Below are 24852 nucleotides of genomic sequence, written 5' to 3'. Positions count from 1 at the left end.
ATAAGTATACATGCGTAGGAATTAAAGCACGAGATCAACCAAAGGTGCCTCCGTCATATGATGCAAAACTGTTATAATAGCAAACGAACGAACAAACCAACGGTCTAAACGAATAACCGACCGACCGACATAGCGAACACACAAACTCACAGTTTGAATTGAATGAACATGGTTCGCTGTGTGGAACGCTATCTACGAACACTTAATTGACAACCCTCGTTTGTTATCTAACCTGGTGACGGAGGAATGTCGTCGATAACAGCAAAACAGCTGCTAGTATTGCCCCTAGTGGATCACTCCTTAATATAGTACAAGATATTATAAATAATAACTAAACAAAATCAATCCTGTGTTAAAACAATTCATCTTGAATCTTTGTACTTGTTATCTGTTAACTGATTTTTAACAATAGAACAATTGAACATTTGGATATAATTACAGATTGTGTGCGTTTACATCAGCAAGCTGTACATATGTGTAATTTCGCTAAAAAGCGGGCATTCTGAACCAGTCTGCATGTGCAGATAGTCGCGTTTGTGTGCGTGCTTAAGAAATATAATAATAAAATATAAATCGGATACTTGGAGCCCAAATCAGACAGGAGAAGTAGGTTTTAGATTTGGCAACCGTAATCTGACGACGTACACTCAGCAACACAACGCATAGCTATTATTTCGGTAACGAAATTACAAGCCGGGTTCCAGCGACCAACCCCGCGGCTATTATTCCGATAACGGTTCTCATAGCCTGGAACCAGCCATGCAGAACGACAGTCTCAGCTGGGAAAACCACGAGTCATGCCGGAAGGTGTGCGAGCTGTGTCCCGGCGACAAGATCGGCGTCTTCTCCGTTGTCGACTACGTCCTGTTCGCCGCGGTGCTCGTCATTTCCGCCGCCATCGGCGTCTACTACATGGTGCGCGAGTACATGAACGCTAAGAAGGCGACCGCCGACGATGTGCTAATGGGCGGCCGCGACATCGGCATCTTCCCGATCGCGATGAGCCTCATGGCGAGTTTCATGTCGGCGATAACAGTGTTGGGGACGCCGACGGAGATGTACAACGTGAACACGAGCTACTGGGTGGCCGGCCTCGCTATGATCCCGACGGTGATCGTCACCAACCACGTGTTCCTGCCGTTCTTCCACGAGCTCAGTCTCACCAGCGCCTACGAGGTAGGCATTAGCTTTTGTTGTTGTTGATGATTATGGTGATAATTTTGATGTTGTTGTTGTAGATGATGATGATGAGGAGGAGGAGAATCATGATGACGATGATGAGGAGGAGAATGATGATTATGGAAATGATGATTATGATGTTGTTCGTGGATCCGCCAGTGGTTAAGAAGGCCCGAGTCTTGTAGAAATATTCTCAATCTTGTTTATTGGATAGCAGTGAATAAGTCTACTATGTTAATTTACAAGTTAAAAAAAAATAATTCGAACACCAAAAATAACTTGGAATCGATTTCACTATTCATGAAAAGATCGCTATTAATAAAACACTGTAACTTGACGACAACAACAAACAACAACAACCCAAATATAATAACAATAAAAACCGCAAATAAACGATTTCTAGAGTCGTACATGCAAAAAGAAAGATTCGCTTCCAGTGTACAATTGATAAAAGATAAAACGTCGTGAACTTGTTTTAAAATTTAAAAGATAAGGTTGATATTTTCCGTGTTTCACAAGTCATAGATACACTTGGTTTAATCTCCACTGACTAACAATTAAAAATTGCTGTATGAACTGTCGGGAAATGTACGCAAGGCAAAAGTTTTTATAATCTACGAGGTCGTAATTATTATTTAAAAACACGTTTTGCAATTTATTCTCACCTCAAAACTTTCATAAAACACAATAAGATACAACATGAAATTTGAGATAAACTTTTAAGGTTATGCAATTAAATAGCTAAATCTTTATTGATTATCAATATATAAGAAATCTTGAGATAAACAGTGTATAAAACAAAGACGTTTAACGATATATTTACGTAATCTGAATTATATGTGTTTCAAAAAAGAAGGAATAAATAAATACATTTTTTCCAAATGTTACATCAGTAGACAAGTTCATACAAGTTATGACCTCAGTAATTGAACCTCGGTAGCGATATATATCTAAAATCAGCATTCATTTATATATACACGTGACATCATACGCCACGTAAATACACAATAAAACATAAATAGGAATTCGTATACACAATTAAACCGAACTAGCTTTGTTTAATACAACGTTTTAACAGATTTTACTTCTGCTACGAGAACGTATTATTATCTTTAAAAGATAGCATATATACTTAACATTGATGACTTTAAAGTGATACGAAATGAATGAAGATTATGGAATCAGTGCAAACAGCTTGACGTATTTATTAACATACTACATCTTTTAGTATTCTCCTTTATTTCATCGTTTTCTTATTATAATTTTAAATATCTCATATCAATGATAAGTAATATATTATTTGTGATCTTCTCAAAATTAAATTTGAGAAAAAGAAAATACAATTAAGTAAAAGACATGCCTTCAATTAAGTACACACTAATTAGCCGAATAGTATAGGTATTTCGCATTCATTACGCAGCGAATCAACTGCGGTATATCAAGTGTTATAATATTTTATGTTGACAAACATTTATTTACATAAGAATAAAGGACATTATTACCATTAATTCCTTTCAAATAAAAGAATTGCAAGAACGCGGTAACAAAGAAGGGTTCGGGTATAATAATAAATCAATAATTAATGAAAAGAACATGAAACACGCATTGAATTGATAAATTTAGCCGATTAATTATGGTACATCTGAACTTTCACCTTTTCTAAATGTGTGTATATGAGGACTTTCAACATGCAACATTAAGAATTTATTTAACAAGTTCGTTGTCTGCAAATTGTTAATTTGAATACTCTCAGGGTTTTTTCTTTTTATTTAAGACAGAAGAATAAATAATCTGCATAAAATTTGTTTAATTTACAGTGTATTGTCACATCGAAATAAATCAACAGAACTGATACAAAATATCACCATGACTAATATTTAAATCCATTGAACACTTGAATAGTTCCAGAACTGTCCCGTTGTTGATTGTTCATTTTTACAAACTGCCAGCTTTTTTTACACAATAAAGGAATGTTTGAAGCCCAGTTCTTGAAAGAAAAGTTTCCTAAAAAAACTCAAAAACAAATCAATAAATGATACAGAGTTTAAGCTTTCATCAACTGTTTGTAACAGTCTGAAACATTTTGCTACGAAAATGATCTAGTAATAAATGCAAAAATCTTAAAATACGACAAAGATATTGATTTTTATTATTCCTGTAGAAAACATTGAATTATTACCGATGAAAGTTTCTTTTCCACTGAATAGTATAAACTTCAAACGGCGAAAAATAGTTTGGTGGTGACGATATCATTTCCTTTCCATTACTTTGTCATTTAGTTATAACTATTGTAATAAAGAAAAAAAGGTCATTTTCACTGTTATCCTCTTAAGTTTGACGAAAGCAGTGACGACAATCATCTATTTAAACTAGTTAGGTTCATTGAAAAGTTTTTCGTAATAACTATTCCGCTGTGCTTATAACCAGGCTCTTAATGCCCGGTTACTGTCGGTTTGTTTTAAAATGGAGCGTTTTCAAGCCGGGAAACAGGAACAGTACACACATTAAAATAGCGTCGGAAAAATAATAAAATAGAAAATAATAAAGTCAGTAGCATGTTTTTCATTCATGTTATACATTCCCGCAATAAAGAACCTGTCGTAGTTTTAATTTGAAGGACACGTTTACGGGAAATTAGATAATGCTTGTCTTTGTATTCCCGTAAATTCGGTTTCCCAATATGATATGTTAGGTCTCAAAATACCTTGGATAAACACCCGTTTCAAGAAGCTCGAACTAATGTTTGTTCAAACGAATCCGAGACGCATCAATTGACCTCACGTATATGACATACATAAGAACGTTTTACGCGCATGAACGAAACATGCGCGCATACATTCAGTTATAGATTATCGTTTTATAGTAAGTAATGATCACCTATTTATCCTAGTTCCATATAATACAATCGGATATTCACTGCAGAAACATAGAGTGAGATCGGCTTGATATTATTTTTAATGATTCTGTTGTTAACAAATGTATAATAATGATGTCATAATATACAATTGTTTATTCATATAATAGTGATTGTGCATAATGTTGCAAGAATTCATCTTAACGATGAGATCATTAAAATAAATGTTACTGTTATAACGTACGTAGAAGCGGCTGAGATACTGTATTAAATTATTTATGTGACAACATACGATGATTATGTTTGATAACAAATCTTGTTATTACTGTGATAATGGGCGTTTGTAAGACAACGATACTGTGATAATAAACATTGATGATGAATCGATAATGTATACATGTATTGATAATGCTGTGATGATGGACATTGATGGTGAAGCGATAGTATACACAAACAATGATATGATATTAAACTTTGACGATGAAGAGTTGAAGTAAATTGATAATGATGTGATAATAAGCATAACTGATAAAGAAAGCGATAATTTAATTCAATAATGATTTGATACTGAACATTAGTGATATAGCGAAAATGTATAATATAATGATATGTTAATGAGTTTTGATGATGAAGCGATAATGAACATTGATAATGCTATGATAATCAAAATTAACGATGAAGCAATAATGTATAATGCTCAGGGAAAATGGAACCTAATGCATATTCGTACAGAGTCATACCAGATTAGCCCGTGCAATCCGCATAGGCGAATCAGGATGTCACATTCCGCTTTTATTGTACTTTTCGTTAATAGAAAGTCTCTTCTTAGGCGAAAAATGTTGTCCCTGATTAGCCGGCGCGGACTGCACAAGCTTATACGGGGTAACATTTCTACCACATTCATTAAACCCTGTCTCCCAGAGCGAGTTTCATATTGATAATGCTGTGATAATAGAGGCTGAGTATCATGGGATAATGATTATGTTTTAGTACCTGGAGAAACGGTTCAACCGAACTACAAGAGTGTGCGCATCCGTTCTATTTATTATAAACATGGTAAGTGGTCTATGATCGAAAGTCTATCCTATGCAGTTTATAGTATGTAGTGTGTTATAACTGGAATACGTCTTTAAAATACATGCCACAGGCTTAATTATAACGTCTGTAAACTATATGATTTTAGTACGCATTTGTTGTGTTATCTTCAAGAATTCATGTACTGTAAGATAAAAGTTTTAAGTAAGTTTAAGTAAATTGCATTTATTTTATAGGTTTTATTCTGTATTTTTTATAACGGTTCATACAAGTTAAACTCAGGGTTCAGATGAAATAGCAGCATAGTAATTACCTTAAGATATAAAATATTATAGTTTCACTGCTTCATAGAATTGTCAATACATAACACAATAGTTAAACGCGTATAAATGACATCGGTTAGTAAGAACATATTATGCAGATGTGTGTTACATATATCATTTTTGAAAAGTGTTAGTTCCTATAATGCATCTGCTTGCAAATATCCAATTTATCTCGTATAAACGGGCATTATTTCTTTCAGATACTCTACATGGGTGTGGTGCTATACGCCCCGGCTCTCGCACTCAACCAAGGTAAGATGACAGCGTCACAGGGAAAATCGTTTTTAGCATTCAACATGATGTTATATAAAACCTGCACACTTAATTGTGAGTGGTTTACCAAAACTCCACAGCTCTTTGTCCCAGCTATGAATAGACTTCACAAATGTATAAGATGTTTCAAGAATACTACGAATTATGTCATATATTTAGTTCTATTGTTAACAAATAAATACAGTTTTAACAATAGTGTCTTGCTATGTTTATGAAAAGGATTTTTGGCTAGCACAGCACTTACAATGGTCATCACTCCCACCGCAGTCACGACAGTCATCCATCATCATGATCATCGCCATTACCACCTTTATCATCATCGCAATATTTGTATCATCTTATTTCAGTGACAGGACTCTCTCTGGCTCTGTCTATCGTGTCTATTGGCATCGTCTGTACATTCTACACGGCATTAGTAAGTAGTGTACTTAGATTGTTTACGATATGCTTAACATATACCATTAATGAAAAACATAACATATACCATAAATGTACTAGACAATCGCGCTAGACTTATTTTGTTACGGTTAATAATGAACAATAAGGAGATGCCCGGTCCAGAGGCGAACAAGTGTTTTAGTTCCTGATGGGATAGAACTTGACCTTGCACCTCTGCGTATGAGGCAGAAGATTAGTTATACAAAGGGATCGAAACTTCAACAAATAGTTTTGAAGTGAATGCGTTACTTATAGATCACGGATCCGAAACTCAATAATATGCTTTTTCTTTTATAAAAAAGTTGGTTTAGTTTAAAGCTATTTAGTTCAGCTTGATTGCATAAGTCGTAGGCGTATTGAAACGCTCTCGAGTCCATGTGAATGGAAGAATCAGTACCTGATGTATTTTGGGTGGGTGATTTAAGGAGCGCTCCCACAGTGGTGGATCGAATCCGTGACATTTTGCTCTCTAGGCGGGCACCATTGATTATCTCTATATTTTACGCTGTTTTACACTACCACAGGGCGGTTTACGTGCAGTCGTATGGACGGACACGTTTCAGACGTTCGTCGTCATGGCAGGTCTAATTGCCGTCACCATCCAGGGATCGAAAGACCTGGGCGGCATTGACAAGGTTTGGTCCATCGCCGACAACGGGGGAAGAATCTTCTTTTTAGAGTACGTTCAAATATAATAAGATCTACTGTTGGTAAACTTGCATGACATGCCTACTGTCACCCTATGTTGGCTGATTTCTGCTATTCGCTTTGTATGTAAGCGGACTTAAAAATCGCTTACACGCTAACGCGAAATAACGAAAATATATCCGCTCGAACGAACAAAAAGGGAAAGATTATAATGGCCTGTAGCGCCTTTTTGTTATTCCGGTGGGTACATTTGTCGTGTTTGCGTGTTGCGTTGGCGAAGTTTTGCAAACCCGCTATCACGCCAAAACGAGAGAACAGCAAATATAGCCACACACAGACATAAAGGGATGCCATGACATTTTTCGCCTTTTTGTCGTCCTGGCGTGTTCCCATATTTCGACGTTCAACGCCGTCAACACGCCAGGGCCCATATTCAGTAAACAATTCTAAGACATAAGTCTAAGCATAAATAATATTCTTTAAATTGATTTTATATCAGAATCAGTAGGCTATAGGCCCATGTGAACATACAGATATGTACATAAACAGTAATAGCAAGTCACGCGACATGAAAAAGATTGTGTTGAAATATATCAAGTACCAATACATATATAGGAATGAGTTGTGCTTAATAATTAAATGTAACAAAGATGCCGACTAATAATACAAGCAGAGGCAAAAGGGGGGGGTGGTTACCGGACAAAACGCAAATATGCGGAGAAGGTGTATATAATTATACATTGTTTCTTATTGTAGGTTCTATATCTCTGTTCGTTTAATTTATGTCAACACAAAATATATACAATGGTTATATACAAATAACACATAATTTATTATACATTACAATGATTTGCTTCTCGTATACATCCGAATCTTTATACATTTATTATTTATAATCGTAACTTTCAAAAAACATAATTATGTTGATAATTTAATGATTTGTTGCCCAAAAGATACGCAACCTGCATGAACACCTTTCGTTATTCCAATGTTTTTTTTTAAAGAGACACCGTGATCTTTCAATAAATACATGTGTTACAAAAGTACACATATAATGATATTTCAGTATTTGTGTAAAATATTTATCGATAACTTACCAGAATTGCTTGAAAATTGAGTCAAACTTGGCATTTAACACCTCTATCTATATCATTCTTTATGCTGAACATTTTGTTAATGACATGGTCACCAGCGGAGGTCTGGTATTCTATATTCAAACTCTAAACACATTTTTCTTGGTTCCAAGTCTATTCTTTATTTTTAAGTCTAGGAATGGGTTGGTGAATACGGAGCCCAGAGCGATATTGCTGAAATCGGCCTTCATATCATGTGCGTTTTTATCATGTGTTGAGAAGTACGTTTTCGTCAATAGATTTTCAGTAAATAAGTAAGCGACCTTAGTCATCCCCGGAAACTCGATGCGATGTGAAAAGTTGGACGTGCTTGGAAAATTTTCCGATTAATTATGCTGAATTTCGGTAGGGTAAGTAAATCCAGTTCTATAATTGTTTAAAGGCATTTTTGGATGAAAATATATTTTGGTATATGCAAAGGAGGTATTATCATGAATGTTAGAAAAATCCTGGTTATTATTATTCAGTATTTATTTAAATATGGCTATTTGAAGTCGACGATGCAGGGATTTGTCCCCTATTAAGCACTTTATTTACAATTTTCTGAAAATGTATGCCAGTGAAAACGTTTTTGCACCGAATCAACCAATGTCCCCGAGTAACATATCCGCCAGGGTTTCTTAAAAAAGCTATGTATTGGCGGAGAAATTCGATTTTACATTCAACATGTTGATGAAAAAAATGATATGTCCCGGTGCAGTGCCAAAGACGTCAAGATATGACAGGAGTGCAGTTCATTTATTAACTTAAAAGCTCAATATTACAGCTGATGTATGCCCATTCTGATGCATTTTAGATCATTTTCTTGACATTTGAGGTTTCATAATTATATCCGTTCTAAAGCTTAGTTAATTGTCAGCTTATTTGTAGCTTTGGTTGTTTTTTATTGTTTGAAAATCATTGTAAATGTAAAGCAATTGACTCATACAGGTAAACATATACGTCATTTAGGCAACCTAACCATTTATATTAATATTTTCTGCCAATAGTTCCAATTATGGGTAGACTTTCATAAATCTGAACTAAATTTGGACCACTGATACATGACTTAAAGTTGACAGCTTTGCAAACATCTCCGACAATTCACGTGTGTCATTGACTGTTTATTTTCCTTCTTTTTGGTAATGATATATGCAAAATGTACACATAAATTTTCAAAACCCAATCCAAGCCTCTTTTGTATGCGTATTTGAATAGATAACACGCAGTTCTCATCTGCTGAAGCCCCAAGCCTTGAAGGAATATATTCAGGCAGATTTTTAGCAAATTATTACATTTAAAACTAGTGCGTACTATCCATTGAGCGTAAAACGCATATTAATAAGAGAAATCGTCAAGATGGCATTTTTATTATATAGCTCTGGTCTTTTATCATTATAATCATTAAATGACGTCAAAGTATGTGTTTTACTTTACAAGTCATTTAAAGTTTCACGTCGTGGATAAAAGTTATTTATCGTATTGAATATAGTTTGTTTGCAAGTCGCGTAACCCACTAAAGGTACATTATTAACTAACTGCTCGCGCACACGTGTCGTGAATCTCTCTCACTCTGCTTCTCTCCTCTGTGTCTGTCTCTGTCAGTTTCTGTCTGTCTTTCCGTACATACCAGAGCCATACCATGTCCGTAGGGTTTTGTTTTGTCCGGTTTTCTGTACAACTTCACACAATGAGGTTCATTCCTATGGCAACTGAAATAGTTTCATGAAATTCAAATGCTGGCAACCAGTGATTCAAATGCATGTTTGCAAACGTTTGATACAATGTGATTAAATATGTCAACATAGACATGGAAAAATAATGTTGTATGACGTATGTACTAGTAAATAATATTTGAACAGACTATTTATCTAAAACCATTGGGCATAATTTTGATAAATGATAATAAATATGAGCTCGCATGTTGGTCAGCTAATGTTCGAGTGAACAAGAAATTGTTCGTGTCCAATGTTTTAAATTGTTAATGAGTCCGTGTAATAACTGATGAAACTATGATTTCATGATTTCAAAATATGTGAGCCGGCTGAAGTCCAAACATCTCGAAAATGATAAGCTTTCATGCGTAAGAATTTGGCAAGGATACAACCATATTTATTAATAAATATTTTTTATATATTTATATTTAATAAAAAAAAATCCGAAAATTTTCAGCGTTTTCCTATCATTAGTAAATCTAGCGCTGGAGTCCCCAAATAATGTCAGAAAGTATAAACTTTCATATCGGTGCATAATCTATGACAATCAATAGGGATTGAACGATTGAGGGATTCCAGTGCAAGTGTTCGGGACATTATGTGTTTGTTTTCTACGTAAGAGTATCATTTACTCCACAATTACTTCAAACAGTAACCAAATAGTAAGTATGAAAAGTCTCAGTGCAAGGAACAAGCATGGAAGCGTATAAATCAGCTGTAATATTGACATCTTTTGCACTGCATCGGGTCATATCAGGATTGTTCTAACATAGATGATAATACCTCCTTTGCATATACCAAAATATATTTTATTTCAAAAATGCCTTTAAACAATTATAGAACTGGATTTACTTACCCTACCGAAATTCAGCATAATTAATCGGAAACTTTTCCAAGCACATCATATCGGGTTTCCGGGGGTGTTAGTGCAAATTAAGCGCGATTTAAGTGGCAGTTAGGTGAACACCAGTAAATCTGATGTCAACATAAATGTGCATGTATTGAACATTATATGTGAAAGCGGATATTTCAATTCCATAAAGCAATAACTCTCAATGCTACATAATTTTTAAACGATTCGTCAAGTTCATAACGCACTATAAATTAAAACGATTGTTTGTGCTTACATAACACTATCAAAGGTTGTGCTTATGTTGGATATACATTTTTTTATAAATATAATTCACGGCTTTAGATAACTACGTTGCCATCCTCTATTATCTTCTCGTTAAGCGAAGATCATATAGATAATTGTCGACGCCGGGTTACATCTTTTCGCACTCCATTCATTATAGTTTATTATGCGGGGAATGCTTTTAAAATTCTGAACCCTTGCTTACACATATTTTATGCACCCGGACTAACTAAGAGGCTCATTTGTTCATACAAAAAAACAAACTCGCATGGTTTATAACCGAATTTAAAAAGAACACTGTCTAAAACTCCAAGCTTAAAAGATGAAATTTAGATAGATTTGTATTAACTTCAATAATTTGACTGTGGTTCGATCAGCTTATTAACACTGTGTTTATCGATACACCATAATGAAACAGATGCCGAAAACTGTGAATGACCCTTGACACTTGAATACCCGGTCTGATTAGCGTGTTTTTTTTGATAATGAAACTTATTTCAACTTCTTATATTTTAAACATTGCAAAAATAGTTTAAGAGGAAATTAATAATATATAATAATATATTGTGTATGTTACTTTTTTGACGACATTGACTATGTTATATGATTATAACAATGATCATGGGTCATTTTGACCAAACGCATTGTAGATATGTGTCATATTGGATTTCCATAAAACGTTATTCGTCTTCTTATATAATAAATTTACTTACCTGTGCCACATTTGCGATGTTACAATCGGTTGCAAAATTAACGGCTTTTAATTAAAAAACTGAAACATCTATTTCTCAAGGAAAAGTATTGTGACAAACGAACAATTCATACTGTGTGCGATGATTGGCGATAATTTTACCGACTTTTATAAAATTAAGTACACTCATAAAAAAGTTATGATTATTAAATAGATATGATAATTATATTCAGCATAACTATTCAATGATAATAAAAAATATTGTATGGCCTTTATGGTATACCATGAGGCCTTTGCGGTTCACTCATGCGGCCTTTTTGGGAAGTCCTTTGGTAAACGGCCTTTCTGGTGCTATATTTTTAAGGGAGCTAAACACCCGTTTGATACATTACATTTAACACGTTTTAAATAAAAACATGATAGCGATAGAAAAAATTCATGTAATTTGGACCGAAATCATCGGGAATATCTTCCAACGTACCGATTCGCGTATCCATTTTATGACGGACTTCAGCGGAGTGACCTCCCTTGAAATCGGGGGGGGGGGCGTGGCTTCCATCTCGCTGTCGAAAGGTCAATTATCGAATGTTGTTTCGCCACAGCTGGAGCGGGGATCCAACCACGCGACATTCTGTGTGGTCGCTTTTGATTGGCTCGTTCGTCGGTCAGCTGACCATCTACGCAGCCAATCAGACGATGATTCAGAGATACCTTGCGATCAAGGACCCACAAAATTCACAAAAGTACGTTATATTTGTTTACAATTAAAAAAAGAACGCAATTTATCACATTTCTAGAAGAAATATCGAAATCTTCGCTTAAAAAGTAAAAACAGGTTTAAAGAAGGCGAACAATAGAACTATCAAATAATCAGTCCGCACAGGCTAATCAGGGACGACACTTTCCGCTTCAATGGGTTTTCAATGGACTCACTTCAAAAGAAACAAAATCAAAAAGGAGGAAAGTGTCGTCCCTTATAAAATTTTGCGGACTGCAAATCTAATCTGGGATGACATTTGACGTACAAATATTAAGCCCAGATCGATACTCATATCATTAAGAGTGTTGCTAACATAAACCTGTGATACTCGATTAAAGATTATTCTATCCAGCGATGATCTTGCTATGAGTTGTCTTTCCATGTTTCAGGGCCTTGTACCTCAGTCTGCCCCTCACTCTTATCCTCTCCTCGCTCGTCTGCGTCGTCGGCATCGTCATCTACGCAACCTACCACTCGTGCGACCCGTATCTCCTCGGCCACGTGCATGCGCGCGATCAGGTAGGGGGGGGGGGGTGAATGCCCTCCAATGTGCTTGCATTATTGCAACCAATACTGACTAGCTCTATATGGATTTTAAATCGATACACGGTCGAGGGGGTGCTTGCTAGATTTTGCTCCCGAAGGTCTTTGGCTCGAATCCAAGTGAAGGCGCTTATTGTTTGACTGCTTTGAGTTATACTATCATAATTAATTAATTGAGATTTGTATGCCGAATCTAAAAGTTTGATTGGTAAATTCATGTGATGGTAATTTGCACTTATCTGTCAACAGTTCCTTTTACGGACGTATAAAAGAATAATTTTCTTGGCATATCGATTTTTTTAACCACAGGAATTCCCACATTAAAGTACAAAGTTAGCACATTTTGTTAAATTCAGCACAATTCGGATAAGTCCGAATGACGGACGGCCGAATGATGAATAAAAAAATACAATATGTATTGCAGCTGTTACCGTTTCTCGTGATGGACAAACTTACCTTCCTGCCGGGTCTGTCCGGCCTTTTTGTCGCCTGCATATTTAGTGCATCCCTAAGGTACGTGATATCAGAAGAACAAATGAACACAACAGGGCTTAATGCACGTGTGTAAAGTTTCGTCCCCGATTAGACTTTGCGTTTCGCAACGGATAATATTGACGACACTATCCGCTTAAACTTGACTTTCGTTAGGATGAGACTTTCTTTAAACGAAAAAAATCCATAAACACGGAAAGTTTTTTCCCCGATTAGCCTGTGCGGTCTGCACAGGCTCATCTGGGAGGATACTTTAGGCAAATGCATTAAGCATAATATTCCCAAAAATTGGCTTTACTCTTTACTCAGAGGGGGTAATCACCTGATAGTCAAGATGGCGACGTCCATGCCGATACAGTTATTTTTCGCCGTTGTATTCCCTTTAAATTGATACTTTTGTTTATTTTGACGCTCACTTTCCAGCCATTTAAGTTAAAATGTTATTAGCGTTTATTTCGTATTTAAATTCGCTTCATATCTCGACTTAACTCCCCTCATTTGTTTTAGGTCAATAGTTATTAGGCAATCCCGCTTAGAAATTTCGCAGCGAGTAAAGTCTAGATATAGAGCGAATATTACTGTGAAATAAACGCCAGACACTTTCTTGCTAATGTGGCAGGAAAATAAGCGGAACTAAAAATGTAAATATAAGTAATAAAGGGTTTAAAACGGCGAAAAATACCTTCCTCGGCATGCAGGTCGCCATCTTGATAATCACGTGAATACCCCCTCTGTTACTGCCATGCCGAAAGGTTACTGTTTTTTTCAGAGATATTAGTTAACTTCTAAGGGAGATACCGCCTCGAAAAATTCCTTATATTGGCTTTGTTAGTGACAGGGGAGACCACCATTGCAAGCTCAGGCATAGCGAGTTATTGTCTGGTCCAGGGCAATATCTATACTGCTGACTTCCATATATAGTTTTGGTTCAGACATGTTGAAATTGTTTGTATTATCACTTTTAACTGGCTTTGAAATATAACAGGATAGTAAGATGTTTATTATTATTAGGCGTAACACTGGTGGTTTGAGCGGGAAATAGGACAACTGTATTTACAAAGCACACACCATAATACCAATAAATACATATTTTTTAAAAAGTGGCGAATTCTACAAAATACTGAATCATAATTATGTTTTCTGTGTGTGTCTGTGTGTGTACAACAATGAAGTTCATCTTACTTTAGTTTCATATATTCTTTAATTCGTAATCCTGACCACAAACGTAACATTTTCTTGGCAGCTCCATATCGTCCGGCCTGAACGCTCTGGCCATCGTGATCCTGGAGGACATTGTGAAGATAATCTGGGAGATGAAGAACATCACGCCCAGCCCTGAAACCGTCACCAGACTCGCCAAGATTCTAGGTTGACATTCATAGATAATACGAGCCTCAATGTGGGAAAACGGGGCTTATTGCATGTGCGGAAAGTGTCGGCCCAGAATTACTTCAGCTACGACACTTTCCGCTTTAATGGAATTTCGTTTAACGGATGTTTGTTTTCGAAAAACAAGTCTAAGCGGAAAGTGTCGTCCCTGATTAGCCTGTACAATATTGTACAGTCTAATATTTGACAACACTTTTCGCGCGTGCATAAAGCCCCGTTTTCCCAGAGCCATGCTCATATACAGTACACCATCGAAGTGAAACTTTAGATGTACCAGCAAGCGAAAAATCTTATTATGGAACGCGATGCTTTTTGATGGCAAGTGACAAATTGCTTTATTGCCTGTCACAGCAGAAAATCAAACTAAACAAATCCAGATGGTAGCAATTGGATCGACCGCATTAAAACGAACAATGTCAACAACTAGAGATTTAAACCGGTTAGATGAAAATCAAAACCTCATATGTAATTTTCCTAGAGAATATGACAAAAAAATTCAAGTACACATACAAATAAGCCTAATAGCATCACCACTCAACGTGTATTTTGCGAGGCTTAGCCAAAACGTTAAGTCAGGAGCAACTTTGATGTTCGAGTCTAGAACGATAAAGTAATATGTATCCAACAATTATCATTGATAGTCAGTTTAGTGTTCATATTCCAACATTCCGGCTAGTTTCAATTATTGTGTTTGATTTTACAGATTAAAGAAAAAGCTCACTAAATTACACGACATCACAACATGGACGACACTATAAACAAGACTATGACGTTACTTTTTGCAAGCATCTGCTTTATCTAATGGGATAGACCAAATACTAATTACACATCATGCGTATTATTTGGTGAATGCAGATTTAACGATTGGACAAAATAAGATGCACGTGCATGGTAAACTGTGTCTTTTTCGAGTATTTTATAACACTTACTAAGCTTCACTTATTGCGATTATATAAACACTGGACAATATATATTCTGCAATTGCAAAGCGAATAATATATCACATATAGAAATTCCTAATTTTAGTGAGAAAGTTTCATCACACCATCAGACATATGTTTAATAGATTGATACTCGTTTTTGGAAAACTCGGCTTAATGCATGTGCAATAAGTGTAGTCACAGATAAGCGTGTGCAGTTCGCACAGGCTAATCAGGAACAAACCTTTCCGCTTTGATGGAATATTTAGTTTATAGGACGTCTCTTTTTAGCGAACATCAAGCGGAAAGTGTCGACAATAATTAGCCTGCAAAGGCAAAAACGGGATGACACTTTTCGCTAATGCATTTAGCCCATTTTTACCCGAACGAGGCTCTTTTATATTTGATTTCGATTCGACACAGGTCTCGTTTGCGGCGGTATTGTCATCGGTGTTGCTTTCGTCGCACAGTTCCTTGGGCAGACCGTACTGCAAGTGAGTTATCATGAAAATCGAGCGGGAAAGTATTGCATCTTATAAGTATTGCATGGTGAATGTTCATCCTATAAGTATTGTATCCGATATGCAATGATTTTAAACATATATATATTTTAAATTGAACGCACCGGAAGCCTCTTGCTTATTGAGCAACACTCGAGTCCATTTCCTGGTGTATCTGTGAAGAAGGTGTTAAGAACGCTGAAAGAGTGGTAATCCAAACCGAGATCTCCTGGTCGCTTGTCGTGCGCCTTATCTACTACGCCTCTAAGATAATGTTAGTGTATGCTTTTGAATGATTGCATGTCGCTCGTTTCAGATTATGCTGAGTATATTCGGTATGGTGGGTGGACCCTTGTTAGGTCTCTTCATCTCGGGACTATTTCTGCCGTGGATAAACGAATGGGTGAGTTATCGGCCCGACAACGGACGTTCTTTAATTCGTACTTAGTCTTAAGAATATTGACCAATTAGAATGCTTGTAACTTAAGAACGTGAACTTTCATGGTTAGATGTATAAGATAAAGTCTGAGATCGATAGTTCTGGGTCCTGTCATTACATTGTATGTTCATGACTACTAATGAAGTGTAATCTGAGTCTTTATCTTAATGTGATTCTATAACATTTAAATGAATAAACGTCTAATTTTATAGATTCTAAACAACAGAAATGGAAGATTGAATGTAAAAAATCGCATTGATACAACAAGAAATAGTTTGAAATCTTTTATACCCGAAATTGCAAACTCTGGACTAATAGCTTAAATTTCTTATTGGTTCAATCCAAAGTCATTTTGATTGTTTAATGCCGATAATATTATTGATCTCTGTTTGGATTGGATGACCAATTGGATATTGTCCTATTGCGTGGCTTTTAAATCATTCATGAGAACTACCAAATTATTTCATTTTCTAACCGATAAACAATGCTACATGTATATAGAAAATAACCTATAAAATATAAAGAAAATTTGTATATATAGGGGGCTCTGTCAGGCCTGATAATCAGCTCCTTGCTCAATTTCTGGGTGGGAATCGGCTCGAGCGTCGCACTTCCGGTACCGGATGTAATTCACGTAAGCACAGACATGTGCTCTTACTTCAACAACACGTGCGCGGCCTCTGAGAACGTGACTTTAGACACAGTGACCACCACCATGGCAGCAATGGCGACCACGTCGCCTGATGACGTTTTGTAAGTAGCGACCCTCTTTAAAAAGCGCATTTTTTTACATCATTCGATTATTCACATTAATGATTATATGTTTATCATTTCTTGATAAAATCCAATTATTCATATCGATGATCTAATTGTTCACATCTATGATCTCATTGTTCAAATCTTTGATCACATTGCTCATAATTATTATAGTCTTTATGTTCACATCTGTTATCCCATTGTTCACATCTATGATCGTTTTGTTCACAAATGTGACGATACTACGTATGCGATTTTTTTTCTCATTTATGATTCTATTGTCCACCTTGACGATCCGATTTTTTATCATTTGATTTTTTCGTTTGTGATCCTATTGTTCGCATCCTGCTCTTCATATCTGTAATAATATTTAAACATCTTTGATATTTTTTTATATCCTTTATTATATAATTCACATCTGTAAAACATTGAATCACTTGCTGTTTAGGTGTGAGAAATAAGACCTTATTATTAAGGAATATTGCTTCATTTTAAGCACATGAGTCATATATGTTTCTTATTTGCTTTATTTGTAAGATATTCCATTTAAAGGAGCTTGAAGGTTATATTCCATTTAATCATTATGTATCTTGTTCTATTTGAAAGTCGCGCATTTTTCTGAAAAGTTTTCGGTTGTTTTTTGAAAGCCATTTACCAATGAATCCCCGTTTTTTGTGTTTACTTACTTTATCCTATGTTATTGTGCAACCATTTGGTGCATTTTATTGGGTAATGAGTTTAAAGATGAACGTTCGGGATGAGTTTATTGAAGTTTATCGTTGGAATGATACTAGACGTGCACAATTCGAATTGAAGAGAAGGCAAAAAGTGTGCGTTGAATGTTGGCCGTTAAAAATGGACTTCGATGAGAATCGGATAAAGAGTAAAATCCCCTACATATTCGAAATGAATTGACGATCATGTCACCTATTTTTTTCCTCTCTTTTCGTCAGATGGGTCTACCGGATGTCGTATCTATGGTACGCCCTATTTGCCGTAATAGTTTCGCTCATCGTCGGGACCATTGTTACCATTGTTACCTCCTATATCACAGGTATATACTAGGTCGGACTCTCACGAATCAGCATGCAAAATAAATAACTGATCATGTTTACAAATATCGTTTAACACATGTTTGTATCGTTAGATCATTTTTTTGTTTAATAGATTTATGATTATTCGTTCGGGAATAATTGACTAGATTAAAACAGTTTGTTTCTATTTTCACAAGGAAGGGCGTTAAAAAGTAGCTCATGTTGCATATTGTCTATATGTTATAACGTGCATTGTCTCATAACTGGCATTTCTCTTTTGAGTCTGATCCATCAAATTTCTGGAGAGACATTAACGATTGCAGTCAGCAACGCATACTTATGGTTTACACTATAAATGCAAGCTTGTATTTGTGAGATTTCCAAATTGTATTCAAATCCGATCCAATTATAATTGCTGATCCGATATTGTGTGAAATACATGACGACAGTATACATTTTATGTATATACATGCTTACTGTTTAGATGTATTTTTTTAACATAAAGTACATGTGATGAACGATTTGAAGGAAGAACCAATACCAATAATCGACGAATAAGCAAATTTATTGTATTAATTATTTGATATCGTGGTTGATCGTGACCAAATTAAATCTGGTACAGAAATGTCGAATAGATATAATCTGTTCAATCTAACCCCCGATGTATGCCAAAGTCTGTTTGACGTAAATTTGTTCTACTTATCTCAATGGTGCAATCCTATTGGTCGAACCATTACCAATCAGAAAAGGCTATTGATACGGATGTATACATGAAACAGACGAGTCAGCATGGAACCCATTTGTTCCCCATTGTATTGTGCGGTCGATTGAAACGTTCTATCAGATAACTAAATAAATAATCATAAGGAGTAACGCCTTCAAACCAGCATGAATCAAAATTTGTAACATGTTAATCAGTCGACATCGCGCTTAATAGTTTGGCTAAATTATAACAGTTCAATTATGTGTGGCGTATTCTTCGTTATTCTACACATAAGATTATAATGTTTAGATATTGTAGTCAAAAGAACCGATAGGAACACGTATTATTTGAAGGGAATAAGACAAAACTTTGGATTGAACACCGTCCCGATTGAAAAATGGAAGTTTTAGAATATGCCTTACACATTTATAATCAAATTTCTTTCTCAACTTATTCCTTTAAATATGTAAATATATGTAAACAGATAAATGTGCATTTCATGTAAAAACATTTATGCAAACTTTTAAGGGAAAGTAAACCCAAAGGGCGAAAATTGACGGGAGAGAACCACTGTCAATGAAAGTACGTCCAAAATATGCTTGAAACATAACTGCAAATTTTAAAAATGTCAAGCATTAAGACATTTAAACAATGATAAAATTATTATAAAGTGCATATATATCTTCCTTTTATCACGCTGTGCTCTTTTGATTAATAATATATGCGATGGAGGTAGGGGTGGCGTTATCATTGCGAGACATTTGAACAAATCAAAGACAAAATAAATTTTAGAACTATCAATGTAAACAGCCGACCGCACATTTCAATCGACCTTAAAATGTTTGCTTTAACAGAAATGTTTTTTTGTAAATGAACTAAATAAAATAATTGCAATCGAACATTCGACGATTAACTTAAATTGAACAATTTGGTTAATCTTGCAATGCAAATTACCATCGACTGCAAACTGTTTTTATAATGTTCATCTGCAGATATCCAGCGATATCGTAGTTTATTCCATTTCACTTCAATAAGTGTGTGCTTATTTCATGATTATTTTCAGGGATCGTTTAATGTTCTTTCTTATTTCAATAGTTGTGTGTTAACAGCAGCAAGAGATACTGTACTTTCCCGATAAAGTTGAGTCTTCAAGTTTAGTTTCATAGTTTTATGAATGTTCTATTGTAGATTTCCAGCGGCCAGAGGATGTGGATCCTAAGCTGATTCACCACTGGGTTGACAGAGTCTGTTGTTATCTGCCCCTATGCGTGAAGAGAGTATACAGAGTAAGCATTCACACTTGTTTATTTGGCGACCATCCATGATATATCGCTACAGTTAGTGGGATCTTAAGATCTCTCTGAAGCGAATATAGTTGGCCTCATGTAATCAAAACTAAAGATTTTCTCTGAAGCGAATAGAATTTATCTTATGAAACTTCAAGAAATCTCTCAAGCGAATATAGTTGGCCTCATGAATTCTCAAGATCTATTTGAAGTGAATATTGTTGGCTTAATGAAATCTGAAGATCTCGCAAAAGCGAATATAGTTGGCTTAATAAAATATGAAGATCTCGCTAAAGCGAATATAGTTGGCTTAATAAAATATGAAGATCTCGCTAAAGCGAATGTTGTTGGCCTCATGTAATCAAAACTTAAACTTTTCTCTGAAGCGAATATAGTTTATCATGTGAAACTTTAAGAAATCTCTGAATCGAATATAGTTGACCTCATGAAATCTTAAGATCTCTCCGAAACGAATATAATACGCCTCATGTACGCAAAACTCAAGATTTTCTCTGAAGCGAATATAGTTGGCCTCATGAAATCTCAAGATTTGTTCTAAAGTGAATATAGTTGATATCGTGCAGTTTCAAGGTTTTCTCTCAAGAGAATATATTTGAAACTCACTCCGGCTGTAATTTCTCTTTGGAATTTCGCACACGTAAGAATATGCAATCTCTGTGTATCCACATTTCCTTTAACTATTTATGTTATAAACAATACTTTATTTTATTATGCACTATTTTGTGTACAAATACTCGATTCACTGCGTGTTTTTGTTTCAAACAGTTGCTATCATATAATTGTATTATCTAGATCGAAGAAGAACGAGACAAAAGTGTATCTTATTCCGAAGATAAAGACATAGAACTTCACGAAACAGGTTACTACGTGAACAACGCTTTGGAAACCGAAATGGTCGTCAAGGTACATAACGGTCAGCCGTCAGCCACTATAGACAACGGAACAAAATTATGAGATCGTAGTTTGTGAAGTGGAAGTGTGATATATACCTATCTCTATTTAATAGTGGTATGGTAACCAAATATTTACACACTTGAATCTAAACAGCACCGTATGTTGACCAAGCACTTGAGTATGATGTAAAAGATATTGCATGAAGTTTTAACGTTTTAGTTCATCAGATTAGTTAAAGAAGACGTATATGCATATTCATATCATATAATAAATATTTATAAATTAAGGTATATTAATGGTTGATTGTTGTTGAAGGACAGTTTCTATTAATTTAAAATATAATGTCAGGGAGCTGTTAGATCACTCTTTTGTATATATATATATATATATATATATATATATATATATATATATATATATATATATATATATATATATATATATATATATATATATTTATTATATACTGTTTTAAATGTGCTATAAAATTATCTTATAGTACAAATGTCCATGTTAACTGTGTAAATATAAGTATTTATGTTGAATCAAATTAATAATTTATGTGCTAAATTGGATCATGGTGAGTCTAAATAACCGCGTATTTGGGTAAGAGCCCCTCTTTCCCACCTCATGTGAGTTTGGTTGGTGGTCACAATATCGGGCAGGTAGGGTTTCCTCGGGGTATTCCGGCTCCGAACCCCACAGCGCTTGACAAAATTAAAAGCCTTTTAGTTAACCAAATAAAAAGCTTTCTACAAACTTCATCCCAATATTCATGATTCTATAAAGTAAGTTGAGTGGGAGTGCTTGGACACACTCCGGGTCCTCACATAATGTATTCTCAGGCGAGGATAAACATAATAAAGTGCGAAACAAAATAATTATTTCCATCCAAAATCTAAATATTGAGTTCACAACGCATTCAAATTAATTATATTCGTGTGTATTTCATTTATTTATTACAAATTAAGCCTTCTTTGGTCGTAATATGAGTCGTTATATTCTTATTTTTACCTAATAGGACACGATTACAATTTATTTAGACATTTGGCATACTAGTCCAACTACGACGTCAACACGTCCATGGCGGAAAACGGGGTTTTACGTAAATACATAATTTGATTAAAATGTCATGCGAGAGTTTTGTTGTTATTTTATTTCAACGGAATGCTTCTAAAAATGACTTAACAGGGGAAGTGTATAATTTGTCAAAATTCAGGCAGCTGTTTTCATTCTTATTTTGTTTTCCTTCATTTAAACACTATTTGTTGTTTGTGTCATGTACACAATTTTAGACGTAATACCTTTAATTAAGCGCATTTATTAAAATAAAATTAAATAATATTTATTTGTTAAATACACGTATTGCAAAAATTATGCCGAATTCATATATGGTTAAGTCCAGAACTGGCTCAGATAGATAGTGTGTTTTTGTTCAAATAACATAAAGGAGGAAAGGAAAACAGTTACATTTTGCCTTTGCATTGATTTGAATCCAAAACTTATACAATAGTTAATTGATGCTTTAGCACTCGATCATACACATATCTAAGTTATACATGAATTGCCTAAAAACGGATAAAGAGGTTCCCATACGCTGTAATACACCACTGCCATAAATGAATATTAGTAATGAAACGATACGTCTATATTTTTTTATGAATGAGTGTTTAGTGCTTGTTTGCATGTATTATTTAATAAAATCAAGCGCTGTTCGCTCTGCAATGGCACTCATTAGTAAGCCTCTTTAACGATTCAACTTAATACCTTATCTTTCAATAGATAGAGAACAATAGTGGCTTTGTATAACTACGCTCTGGCAATCACACCATGATCGAATTTAGCTACAGTCTAACAAGCCATTAAAGACCACATGTGGTCTTTATTCGCTGGATCGATTGAAACTTTACAAAATTTACTAGTGTAATTCGTATGGTCATATGTTTACTTATAGCTTGTTATTCGTACAACTGGGAAGATGTTTATCAATCACGATAAAATCGACATAATTAATTATAGTTGTTTTTATGCAGTGATTACATAACATTTAATGTCTGGTTATTGATAATATTTAAAATGATTATTATTGCACTTTGACTCAAAGTTTAGCATTGATGTTTTTGTGGCCTTCATCAAGATTCGCAATCTTTATACATCAAGAACTAGTTGTTTAGGTAGAGAAGTCATTAACCGTTGTATTTTATAGATCTCAATTTTGTATACATTTCTTTATACAGACTATATCAGTTACAGATAGACATATGTTTTATGGACGTAAACTTTACAGTTTTGTGTCATTTACAAAAAGGTATTCATAACGTGAGTACGAATACGTAAAGATAAGTATCATATTGCTCGCGTAAAGCTTAATATGATACATACATGACTTTCCAAATCAATCTATACGAAACATAATGTTTATAGACATAAATAATCAACTATAATATTTAATTTGGGTTTGCTTGCCTAACAATTTCTTTTACATTAATGCACTAAATTTTTAGCAATTATTGTCCAGTGTGAGCCGTGATAATAAAATTACAGTGATCTATTTGTTGTATGTATGATGTATTTTTGTTACAATATTCACGAGGGGTCATACTTGGGACATTGATAATATCGTGTGTCGTACGTTTCTATGAAATAATAATTCATATAACCTGTCCATGTATACATAATCAGCTATTGTTCGTCTAGACAAAGGTGTACACACTTGAAATAGAACTATACAGGCCGATGAATTATCATTATTTTGGGAATACAAGTGTCTTCAGTGCTTAATAGTTAACATGACTATAAATGTATAAAACTGGATCGTTACAGAAACCTCTCATCATGCAGTAATGGTGTATTAAGTTAATATATCGAATTACACCAAGAATGAACAGATTTATTAACTACTCCAGAAATGCGTTATAGAGCGAGCACGAGTCGTGAGGGACAGAATGACAAACAAGACGAAACCCACAAGTATTAAACCACATTATTATCTATAAAGAAACAGCTACAACAAAACGAAATATTGACACAAAACAAAGCAATTAATTTATTCACGTTGCATTTAAATGTTGTCATTTGGACAGCATATTACACTATATACAAAGTAGTGATGTGACGATCGGTGATTACAAAAAACAAATGATATTGGTTTATAGGAATGTCACACATATTTTCATTCTGAAATCATTATGCACTAGTATGTACAAAATTTATGCAACTGATTTTTTTCTCAGAATCACATTGACAAATTAATTATAAATATTGAAGCTTAATATGTGGTTGTAAAACAAGCTCCATGTTGATATTTATAGAATTACATTTAACATATACAAAGACGTAATTAAATTTTACTAAATATATGTGTATAAAACATCTATTATATAAACAGGAAAATACAACATAGCGCGAACATTTTAATAAAACAATATATAAAATAAATTATTCATTTTCTTTCTGAAGTTATACAATTCATTTAAACAATCTGTAAGATAAAAAAATCAAATTTCAACTTTCTAATTTTCTAAAACACAACACTTTAGAGAAATCGTTTTATAGATTGACATATACAATGCTTTAAAAATTCTTTATCCTGAAAATGTACCATTTAAAGATTCTTAAATAAATATATAGATAATAACATTGCGCTTGTATCCTTAAGTGTGAATTCTTATAAACACAAGTCTTCAACAAAACAATATCCGTATACTAAATA

The 24852-nt window shown here is 34.5% G+C and overlaps 1 protein-coding gene across 1 annotated transcript; it reads left to right on the top strand.

Annotated features, from left to right (window-relative positions):
* The first annotated feature begins 291 nt into the window (after window positions 1–291).
* Window positions 292–23153, top strand: LOC127838815 (sodium-coupled monocarboxylate transporter 1-like). Its single transcript, XM_052366814.1, has 15 exons — window positions 292–1176; window positions 5024–5089; window positions 5592–5643; window positions 6012–6079; window positions 6627–6781; window positions 12006–12146; window positions 12553–12682; window positions 13131–13219; window positions 14442–14566; window positions 15931–16001; window positions 16324–16410; window positions 16988–17199; window positions 18156–18256; window positions 20128–20225; window positions 21039–23153. Exons 1-15 carry the CDS (start codon window positions 760–762, stop codon window positions 21198–21200), a joined length of 1974 nt encoding a protein of 657 aa, XP_052222774.1. The 5' UTR covers window positions 292–759; the 3' UTR covers window positions 21201–23153.
* Window positions 23154–24852: the final 1699 nt, after the last annotated feature.

This window comes from Dreissena polymorpha, chromosome 7, assembly GCF_020536995.1.
Source record: "Dreissena polymorpha isolate Duluth1 chromosome 7, UMN_Dpol_1.0, whole genome shotgun sequence".
NCBI classification, from domain to species: Eukaryota; Metazoa; Mollusca; class Bivalvia; order Myida; family Dreissenidae; genus Dreissena; species Dreissena polymorpha.
This window is presented reverse-complemented; position numbering and strand designations above follow the sequence as displayed.